Here is a 10,461-nt window from a genome sequence, read left to right as displayed (position 1 = left end):
AAGCTTCTAACATATCCCATACAAGCAGTTCTTCATCGTGAACACACTTTCACTCTCTCTAAATTCTTTATTATTTTATTTTAAAACAGACTTTTAAATGGCACATCTAATTTATGATGAGAATACAGAACAAACAAAGCTCTTATTATTATTATTATTATTATTATTATTATTATATAAGACTACTACAGACAAGAAATATCTTTGTGTATTTGTTCTAAATGCTCCTGTTGTCTTCTGTGCCTGTACTTTTTGTTTTGTTTTATACATACAAACAGCGCATATTCTTTGAGCAGGTAAAATGAAAGGTTCAGTTCATAAATCTTACTGCTTTAAAAGACAAAATTGTATTTATGTAAAGTAAAATTAAAAATTGTGTATGGAAAGCAATGCCAATGCATCATGATGAACTGTGATATAGAATTGAACAGAAACGATAACATACAAGAATAGTATCTGAACTTAGATTGAGCCTGGTTTCTCTCAAGGTTTTTTTTCTTCACTTCCGCCTTTAGTGAAGTTTTTTTCCCTCTCCGCTGTCGCCACTGGCTTCCATGGTTCGGGATCTGTAGAGCTGCGCATCGTTAGATTTGCTCTTCAGTATTTGGACTCTCAGTAGTGATTATTAAACCACACTGAACTGAGCTAAACTGAACTAAACTTAAACACTACAAACTGAACTACTCTGTTCCAATTTACTATGACCTTTTATTGAAGCTGCTTTGACACAATCTACATTGTATAAGTGCTATACAAATAAAGGTCAATTGAATTGAATTAACCCTAAGACCATTATAGGTTCACACCCCTAGTATACATGTAGCCTAAAACATATTTATTAATCTGTGTGCATAATGTACATTTAGTTAAGCAGGAGGAACTGTACTCCAGTGTTTCCTCTGGGATTTTTTCCAGCTGTGGCGGCAGGCCTTTTTTACACAGATCTACCAACTACCTGTGGTGTTATTTCAATGACAAATGTCGTGAGCGCAGTATTAGAAGTTGAGATCGCATTTATGTAGTAGCCTATGAGCATGCGGATCTCTTTGCTTGTGCGCCGACTTTGGGGAAGGAGGAGTTGGAGCTCAAGCTCCCCCTTGCTGGAGCTCAGCTCTGCCCAACTGGCTCTGCAGTGAGCACCACTCGATTTTTTCTGCTCGTGCACAAAACTTCTTGCACGCCTCAAATATAAGCCGCTTTAAGAGCACGCAGATCTTTTTGTGCGCTCTCAAATAAACGCTGCTGAGGTGCGATTTAGGGTGTTTATGTAACGAGTATGTCTCCAGCCTTTATTAGATTTGCTAGGAATATTTGTGAATGCCTCCGGTATTAATGCATCCTGAAATAAAGTAAAACGGCTATACGTTGTGTTTGCTGGCCTCACGCATCACGCACCTGTCACAGTCAGCCAGTCAGTATGTAACCTTAAATAGTTAAACAAATGACACACAGCACGACTACGGTTACAGAAAAGTTCGCGCTGTATTAATTCACTTACCTTTTAATACCTTTTGGTGCGATTATCACCCGCTATCAAAAAATAGAATGTTTTGAATGAGAAGCTGTAATGTAGCCGTAGCGGGATGAAACTTGGCATGGCGCCCCGCCATGGAAGAATGAATGAAGCAGAAACCATGTACTCCATTAGTTTTGTTTGCACATTCCCAAAGATAGCCTATATCTTTATTTTATAATAACAGGTTTTTTTTATTATTATCATTACAAGCAGCACACTGATGTCTAGCCTGCTTCACCAAGGTTCACCCACTGAATTTCTGGTCTCGCCCCTGATGGTGGGTCCTTTTCTAATGGAGATACTGTTCTTTTAAAAAAAACATAAAATAGTCGTAAAAAAAACACGTAAACATGTTTTAACATACCATATGAACAGAATAACAGAAAATGTTTGAAGTTTTAAAACCTTGACTTTTCCAAACTGCGTCAAACCTTAAAACCAGTTATCATTCCTATCCTGGACTGTGTGGTCAATTGGAGAAAGTTAAAGTCAGATCAGTTTTATATTAATAAGCTGTGACGAGCTTACTGTAACAAATTACAATGTCTAGAGCAGACAACTAAATATGTACCCATTTCCATAAGTACTTTAATTGGCTAACAATCGTGTTCATGACATTTGTATAACATGCCAACATTATTTTTAGGTTTGTCTTGGATTGAGATTAATTTGGAAATGCATTCCAGCATGCTTCAGAAATGGTGAGGTCCCTTGTTCTATTATATGGTCTGCCATTATTAATTCGTGAAAGAAAAACAAATTAAAAGCAAACACACACACACGACTTTTTAACCCAAATACAAACAAATAGTGCACACTTAAGATAAACAGATGCCCAGTACATTAAATTGCATTGTAAGGTCCATTAAAAATGGTTGTTTTGAATGATAATGTTGTTGGAATGATAATTATAACTCTAGTTAAGGCAGATGTCATGCCTTGCCTATCAAACTGCCAATTGCTGCTTAACCGGTTTGGGTGTTTTGTTTATAAAATGGAGCCAAACGCATCAAAAGTGATCACGTGACTGTATTTACTTACTGAATTATGATTGGCTTCCAAGCGAGCTCTTATAAGCCTTAATACTGTCAAACACATTTCCTCTCTTGTGCAGAAGCCCACACACATCCCTCCATAGGAATTTCTCTCTTTCCTTCTCTCATCTTAAATAAGGTAAGGAGTTGTAATTCTGAAATTAATTTGTGTAACACAATTGTAATCTTTATTACTTATGTGAAATTTAAAAAGGCTTTAAGTCCAAAGCAAACTGATCATATATTTTTTTAAACGCATGATTAACTATTATTTAATTTAACGTATTAATATTATTATTAATGTCATTACTAAAGTTATGAATGTAGCTTATTGATTCAAAGTTTACAAACCTTAATAAAACAGTGTTGTTGTTTTTTTATTGTTTTATTGCTCATGCCCAAAACTAAAGGTTTCTTTTAATGATTTTCTTTAGATCACAACATGGTAACTTTAACAGGAATTTCACTGCCTCGTCTGGTTACTGTGATGGTAGTGGCAGGACTAGTCTCTCTGACGATGCTCTATTGCTGGTCTTCAACTCCAAAGAACTGTCCAGCTCCACAAACAAACTCGAAACAAAACATAGAACGTTACTTTGGCAAGAAAAGCAACTCTCTGACTGGTGCAGCAGAAGACAAACCGATCCTTCTGTTGTGGTTCTGGCCTCAAAATTACTATTTTGATTTCAGTGACTGTAAAACCATTTATGACATCGATGGTTGTCATTTAACAGATAATCGATCACTCTATGACAAATCAGACGACGTCCTCATCTTTCACAGAGGCATCAGCTGGGATCTGTCCAACCTTCCTCCATCGCCTCGCCCTCGGTTCCAGAGGTGGATCTGGTTTAATGTAGAATCACCGACCAACACGGCAAAAATACCCGGTCTGGAAAACCTGTTCAATCTCACTCTCAGCTACAGACATGATTCTGATATTCTTGTACGGTTGCGTTTGAGAACCAGGAAGAAACCAGAGGAGGATTTTGTAATACCAAAAAAGGACAAACTGGTTTGCTGGATCGTAAGTAACAATCTTGAATGGACAGGTGTGGGCACAAGAAAGAAGTTTTTTGAAGAGTTCAGCAAACACATAAACGTCACTCTGTTTGGAAAGGCTTATGCAACATTTTTGGATTACAATCAGTACTATCCTACCCTCGCTAGCTGCAAATTTTACCTCTCCTTTGAGAATTCCATCCACGAGGACTATTTTACAGAGAAGATAAATGGTCCTCTTTCAGTAGGAACTGTTCCTGTGGTTTTGGGTCCTCCAAGAAAGAACTATGAGAACTTTTATCCTAGAGACTCCTTTATTCATGTGGAGGACTTCCCAGATCCAAAGTCACTGGCAGAATATCTGCTTCAGCTGGATAAAGATGAAGATGCGTATCGCAGGTACTTTGATTGGAGGAAACATCTCGTGGCAACTCCTCATTTAATACAGCAGACCCAAGAGTTCATTCTGGCTATATGCACCGCCTGTGATTATATAGCACGACACAGGGAATATAAAGAAGCTCATGATATATACGACTGGTTTTTTCAATAATGCGAATATATAATCTCAGGTTTGCAAACTGGATAACTCATGGAAGGATTTTGAATACATTTTATAAGGTGTCTGGATGTGATTGTTCATTATTGTAGGGCAGCATGAGGTATTTAGTATGAGCTAGCAATTGAGACCAAATGCATTAAGTAACTGCATGAATTCAATTTGTTATGCTATTGCCTTGTTCCTTGGAAATAAATAAGTGTAAAAAACATTTGGGTTACTTATGTTTACTTTGTATATATAAACACATTCGTATTTGTGGTTTACAGGGACCCTTTCATAGATATGTTATTTTAAAGAATATTTTATGCAGTGAATGAGACAACCCACCCCACCCCTAAACCCAACCATCACAGTAATCCTGTGGCATACATTGAATGTGAAAAAACCCTGCTAAGTATGATTAAGCATTTTGAATTACAATGACATCAGGTATGTCCAAAAACCATTGTAATTGAGTACAACTAGCTCACACCCATATATACACGCACACGTTTTTAAACGTATGTTTAAAGTCAGAATTATTAGCCATCCTGAATTATTAGCCCTAGTATATTTTTTCCTCAGATTTCTGTTTAACAGAGAAGTTTTTTTAAACATTTCTAAACAAAAGTTTTAATAACTAATCTCTAATAACTAGGGATGCTCATTTCTTTTTAATTTTCCCAACCAACAACAGCTGCTGGTTAACCAAATATTAACCGTTAACTGGTCATATTAATATTAAATTATTTAATTAAAAAAAATTAATTGATGCTTCTACTTTGTGAAACATTAAATATTGCATTTTAAAATACTGATTTTAACAGCATACACAACAACAACAGAACATCTTCATGCACCTGTAGTGTTCCCAACAGAATAGAAAAACAGACTAAACGAAATAAAGAATAAAATAAATAGGCCTGCACTAGATATTTTTCACTTAAATTACAAATTTAGATTACAAAACGGAAACACTGACTGAATCCTTTTTAAGAACCGGCATAGGCTGTTTTTTCCAATTATGTGTTCTCTTTCTTCCGTCAAAAAAAAAAAAAAACAGCAGACTACCTCAAATCGATCACTCGATGGAAAATATGCATTCAATTAATGCTCCACTGTAATTCTTGTATCACAAACCTCTGTCAAAATTTTAAATAGAAGTCATTAGTTTAAAGGTTATGTCTTCTGATTTTACCTCAGAGCTTCTGTGCTTTCATTTCCTCTGTCTCACTTGCGGTTCATGCGTGCGCGATAAGAGACAAACAAGGAGCATATGTTGACTTTTTTATGGCTATAGGCTACTATAACATCCTGTAAAATTGTTTTTTTTTTTTTTTACATGTAGTATTGCATTAATTTGCATGTATGCTTTACATTACTGTAAAATAAAAGCCTAAGTTTGGAGCGAGTGATTATGCAAAAATAAAGTAGCCTAAATCATTAGATTTGTTTGATTCATAAATTAGACTATGACAATTTTTTTTTTAAAGGATCTTTTATAAGAACTATTAAGAACAATTTTCCAAATGAAAGGTTGGTTTGTTGGTTATACACCAAATCATCAATATAGACCTGTTGGAGTTAACAAATACATGTTGCACATATATGCAGCAAAAATTTATTCCGGTAAACGGTTGATCATATACGATTATCATAAAATCTTAATGTAAGCATCCCTACTATAAATGTTTTTTTTTAATCTTTGCCGTGATGACAGCACATAACATTGGACTAGATATTTTTAAGATACTAGTATTCTGCTTAAAGTGACATTTAAGGGCTTAACTGAGTTCATTAGAGTTACTAGTTAGGGTAATTAGGCAAATCATTGTATAATGATGATTTGTTCTGAAGATAGTTGAAAAAAAATATTGCTAATGAGGGCTAAAAATACTGACCTTAAAATAGTTTATAATTAAAAAGATATCCATCCATCCAACATAGACAAATATGGAGCCATTTGTTTGTATTTTTCTATTGTTGCTTTACCATTGCAACTGAAGATTTACCACAACAGATTAAAGTACTTTACTATGGTAGAAAAAAAAAAAACAACACTTTTGAGAATTTTTGTGAAAAAAGAAAAAAAAATGCATGTTTCGCTAGTATCCCATAAAATAGTAGTCACCATGAAATCAAAACTAACCGTATGATTTTCTTAGCTCACATTGCTAGTATAGTGGTGAACAATTCATCTGTGCATGAAAAAAAGAGTTTGCAATTGTAATCGTCAATCGAAATCTGAAAATGCGCTTTGTTTTTGTTTTTATTTTTCGATTAAATTGTCAGATTACGTATATCTTAGTGTGGCTAACATAAGCAGGTCGCACACCAGAAACGCCGCTCGGAGGCGCGTCACACAGCGCCACACATTTCAGAATTTTAAACATAGGTTTCTGTCAGGGTACACACACCGGCTCCGCAAGTCGGCGGCGCCCAGCCACGTCTCAGGACACTGTTCATTTCTCTGCCGCGCCAGAGCGCCATCTGATTAGTTTCATGTTAAATATCATGTGAATGTGCGTGTCTGGTGTGTGATAATTTTAACGGTCATGTGCGCGCCGTGTCGCAGCACTTTAGGTGTGCAACCTGCCATATACGTACGCAGCTCCAACTGTCAGTTTTGACAACAAACAGAAATGGTGAGGAGTAGTAATCTGTAAGGTTTAATAACTCTCCCCAAACCCTCTTCCCCAAGTTTCTGAATAAAATGCCTACTGTACTACATCCAATCAGCACGCAGTAAAAAAAACAAGGTCATTTTGCTCATTTAACACCGTTACTGCATTACAATAATAAAAAAATAAATAAAACCAGGAATGAATTTGATTCATTCATATTATTTACAGAAAGAAAATGGGAATCTAAAAATGGTCACACCAAAACAAATTAGAAAAAGATTGCAATCAGTGCATTATTTTGAGGGTTCTGGTGAATCCTGATCTGTTCATGACCGTTTATATGCAGATTGTATACACACATTTATACACCCTTAGTGAGACAGTCTGCTGGTGCAGTATTTAAAATATGGGTGAGTATACAAGGAAGTTAGATCTATATCTCCTCGACTAGTTTTCCTCTTTGTTGAAACCATAAATGCACAATTGAGAGGCTTTATTTTCTAACTGAAGTGTGCGAGCCCGTACCGGTTTTGGCGATTTACAAGGACTTTTTGTATGATACGGGTATGAGCTCTACTTGTACTCTTATGGTAGTTTGAAGACATGCCTGATTTCCTTGTAATTAAAAATCATACTACTCAGGGTCTTTTCACATTCAAGGCTTGTAACGGTTTACCTAACAAGTGGTTTACCAACTAATAAGAACAAATAGTTTTTAACAGATCAATTTCATATATATAAACAATAGTTAACTTGCAGGTTTTAACCATAGGTGGTGTCTGTTTACATGTTCAAAAAAAAGTGTATTAAGTGTATGTGTTGTCCGTGATGTCTTCGACAGTTGGCATCCTCTCTTCACAGGTCTGGGATCTCATGAAGTGGTGCTGCATTTAAACACGAGTAACCAAAATCTTTAAGCATATTTATTTCCAAGGAAAAAGGCAAAAAAACAACAACTTGAATTCATGCAGTTACTGACCTGCCAAAGTTTTAAATGCATTTGGTCTCAATTGCTACAACAAGGAAAAAAAAAAAAAAAAAAAAAAAAAAAAATTATCAGTTCACAAATCTGAGATTATACTTGTATTAATGAAAGAACCAGTCGTATATATCATGAGCTTCTTTATATTCCCTATGGTGTGCTATATAATCACAGGCAGTGCATATAGCCAGAACAAACTCTTGAGTCTGCTGTATTAAATGAGGAGTTGCCACGAGATGTTTCCTCCAGTTAAAGTACCTGCGATATGCATCTTCATCTTCATCCAGCTGAAGCAGATATTCTGCCAGTGATTTTGGATCTGGGAAGTCCTCCACATGAATAAAGGCGTCTCTGGGATAAAAGTTTTCATAGTTCTTTCTTGGAGGACCCAAAACCACAGGAACAGTTCCTGCAGCAAAAGGACCATTGATCTTCTCAGTGATGTAGTCCTTGTGGATGGAGTTCTCGAAGGAGAGGTAAAATTTGCAGCTAGAGAGGGTAGGATAGTACTGATTGTAATCCAAAAATGTTGCATAAGCCTTTCCAAACAGAGTGATGTTTATGTGTTTTCTGAGCTCCGCATAAAACTTGTTCCTTCTGCCGACACCTGTATATGTAGCATTGTTACTCACAATCCAACAAACAAGTTTGTCCTTTTTGGGAATGACAAAGTCATCGGCTGGTTTCTTCCTGGTTTTCAATCGCATTCGTACTGGAATATCAGAATCCTCTCTGTAGCTTAGGGTGAGATTGAACAGGTTTTCTAGACCAGTTTTTTTTCTGGTGTTGGTCGGTGATTCTACATTAAACCAAATCCACTTCTGAAACCGAGGGCGAGGCGATGGAGGAAGATTGGACAGATCCCAGCTGATAGCTTTGTGATAAATGAGAACATCATCTGATGTGTCAGAGTGATCGATTATCCGTCAAATGACAACCGTCAATGTTGAAAATGGTTTTGCAGTCACTGAAATTAAAGAAGTAATTTTCCGGCCAGAACCACAACAGAAGGATAGGTTTGTCTTCTGGTTTGTCTTCTTTCATTTTGTTCGTCAGAGAGTCGCTTTTCTGGGTAGAGTAACTTTCTTCTTGTTTCGGGTTTGGCAATGGAGTTGGACAGTTCTTTGGAGTTGAGGACGAGTAATAGAGGATTGTCAGAGAGACGAGTCCTGCCACTACCATGGTGGTAACCAGACGCGACAGTGAAATTCCTGTTTTATTTAACATGTGATCTATAAAGAATAAAAAGAAACATTTAGTTTTAATCACGAGCAAAAAAATGAAAAAAGCATGTCAAACTTTGAAAAAATTAGCTACATAACACGCTAGAATTTTATTACATGACTTGATATTAAATAATTATAACAACAACAACAACTAATTGAAATTAATAAGAGCATACTTTTGAATTTTGCTTTTGAATTAAAGCTCAATTTCACTAAAGTAATAAAAATTTTAATTGTATTATATAAATGAATCCAAAATTACAACTCCTTACCTTTTTACAAGTTCCTAAGAGATTTCCTGTGTATCCTCCTGGTTTCGACAGATGTGTGGGTTTCTGCTAAGAGAGAATGAATGGAGCTGTCTTTTGCCAATATGCGCACTTATAAGAACTCTCATGTTTGCAAAATAGGGTCAAAAGATAAACTGAATGCGATTAGCTATGTTTCGAGCCAAAAATCCTAATTAAATTTATGTGCAAAACTGGAATTATATTCAATTATAAAATTGTGGGATGACAGGCGTCGCCAACGCACTATGATGCACAGGGATATTGAATTATAAACATACATTTAGGCAACTTTATGGTTAGACTTTGCAATTACTCCACAATAAGATGTTTTTAACTGTGGCTCCTATTCAACCAGAATTTCGATTCGACATTACAGATCCAGCGATGTAACTATTGCAGATGCACACATAGATGCTGAAATGATATATTGTGCAGCCCTAATGTGTACATAAACACACAGCGCGGTCAACTAGTTAATAGTCAACTAGAACAGGCTTAAGTATTTGTTAGTCAGTTAGTCGCAGAGGGAAAAAAAAAAAAAAAACAAGTGGCACAGCCCTATGCATGTGTCCACCGAAGTATGTGCGGGAATGTGAGCTGAATGGCAGAGTAGCATGCCCTTATGTTATGCTTTTTTTAAAAGCTTTGACAAAATACACATTGCCCACAGGAAGAGCTTGTTACACGGATCTGACAAATCCACCTGCAAATAAAGTCAGTAAAGAAAACAAAAAGTCTGGGATCATTAGGTCATATTGTTGCTTTCTCTTAATATGAAAAAACGAGATTGAAGGAAAAGCACAATAGAGATGGTCAGTTATAATAATTGGCCATATTTTTGTAATGTTTCAGTGTGCCCTTAGCCTAATTTCATTGTACAGGCTTTTTTGTTTGGCAACTTATTACAACCAAGACGTATTTTTCATTCGATGTTTCATTTCAACACTCATGCTTAAGGCTAGTGGCAGTTATTGTCGATAAACAATGGGTATCGTTATTTAAAAAAATTAAATTACTACATGCGTGTTATTTTAAGGTCCGTCCTTCAGGCGTTTTCAGTTTGCTCAATGTTCATTATGTTTAGTTAGTTTATACATTTGACTTGCACAAATACTTATTAGCTAAGACATTGCCGTAGGCCTAATCCGTTAGCAAATTTGCACTTTTCTTTACTCATTTTTTTTAGGGTTGTCATTTATGTGAATGTTATTCTTTCACTTCATTAAATTAGAAGGCGGCTTGTGGA

General features: G+C 35.9%; 1 protein-coding gene and 1 pseudogene across 1 annotated transcript; one reads left to right on the top strand and one right to left on the bottom strand.

Annotated features, from left to right (window-relative positions):
- The first annotated feature begins 2,601 nt into the window (after positions 1-2,601).
- On the top strand, positions 2,602-4,304 carry LOC130234192 (4-galactosyl-N-acetylglucosaminide 3-alpha-L-fucosyltransferase 9-like). The gene is made up of 2 exons (XM_056464473.1): positions 2,602-2,689; positions 2,985-4,304. The coding sequence occupies exon 2, from the start codon at positions 2,993-2,995 to the stop codon at positions 4,103-4,105; it is 1,113 nt and encodes a 370-aa protein (XP_056320448.1). The 5' UTR covers positions 2,602-2,689; positions 2,985-2,992; the 3' UTR covers positions 4,106-4,304.
- A 3,499-nt stretch (positions 4,305-7,803) lies between these two features.
- Positions 7,804-8,926, bottom strand: LOC130234191 (4-galactosyl-N-acetylglucosaminide 3-alpha-L-fucosyltransferase 9-like; annotated as a pseudogene).
- Positions 8,927-10,461: the final 1,535 nt, after the last annotated feature.

This window comes from Danio aesculapii, chromosome 8 (genome assembly GCF_903798145.1).
Source record: "Danio aesculapii chromosome 8, fDanAes4.1, whole genome shotgun sequence".
Lineage (NCBI taxonomy): Eukaryota > Metazoa > Chordata > Actinopteri > Cypriniformes > Danionidae > Danio > Danio aesculapii.
The sequence above is the reverse complement of the archived record's forward strand: the minus strand, read 5'-3'. Positions and strand labels throughout refer to the sequence as shown.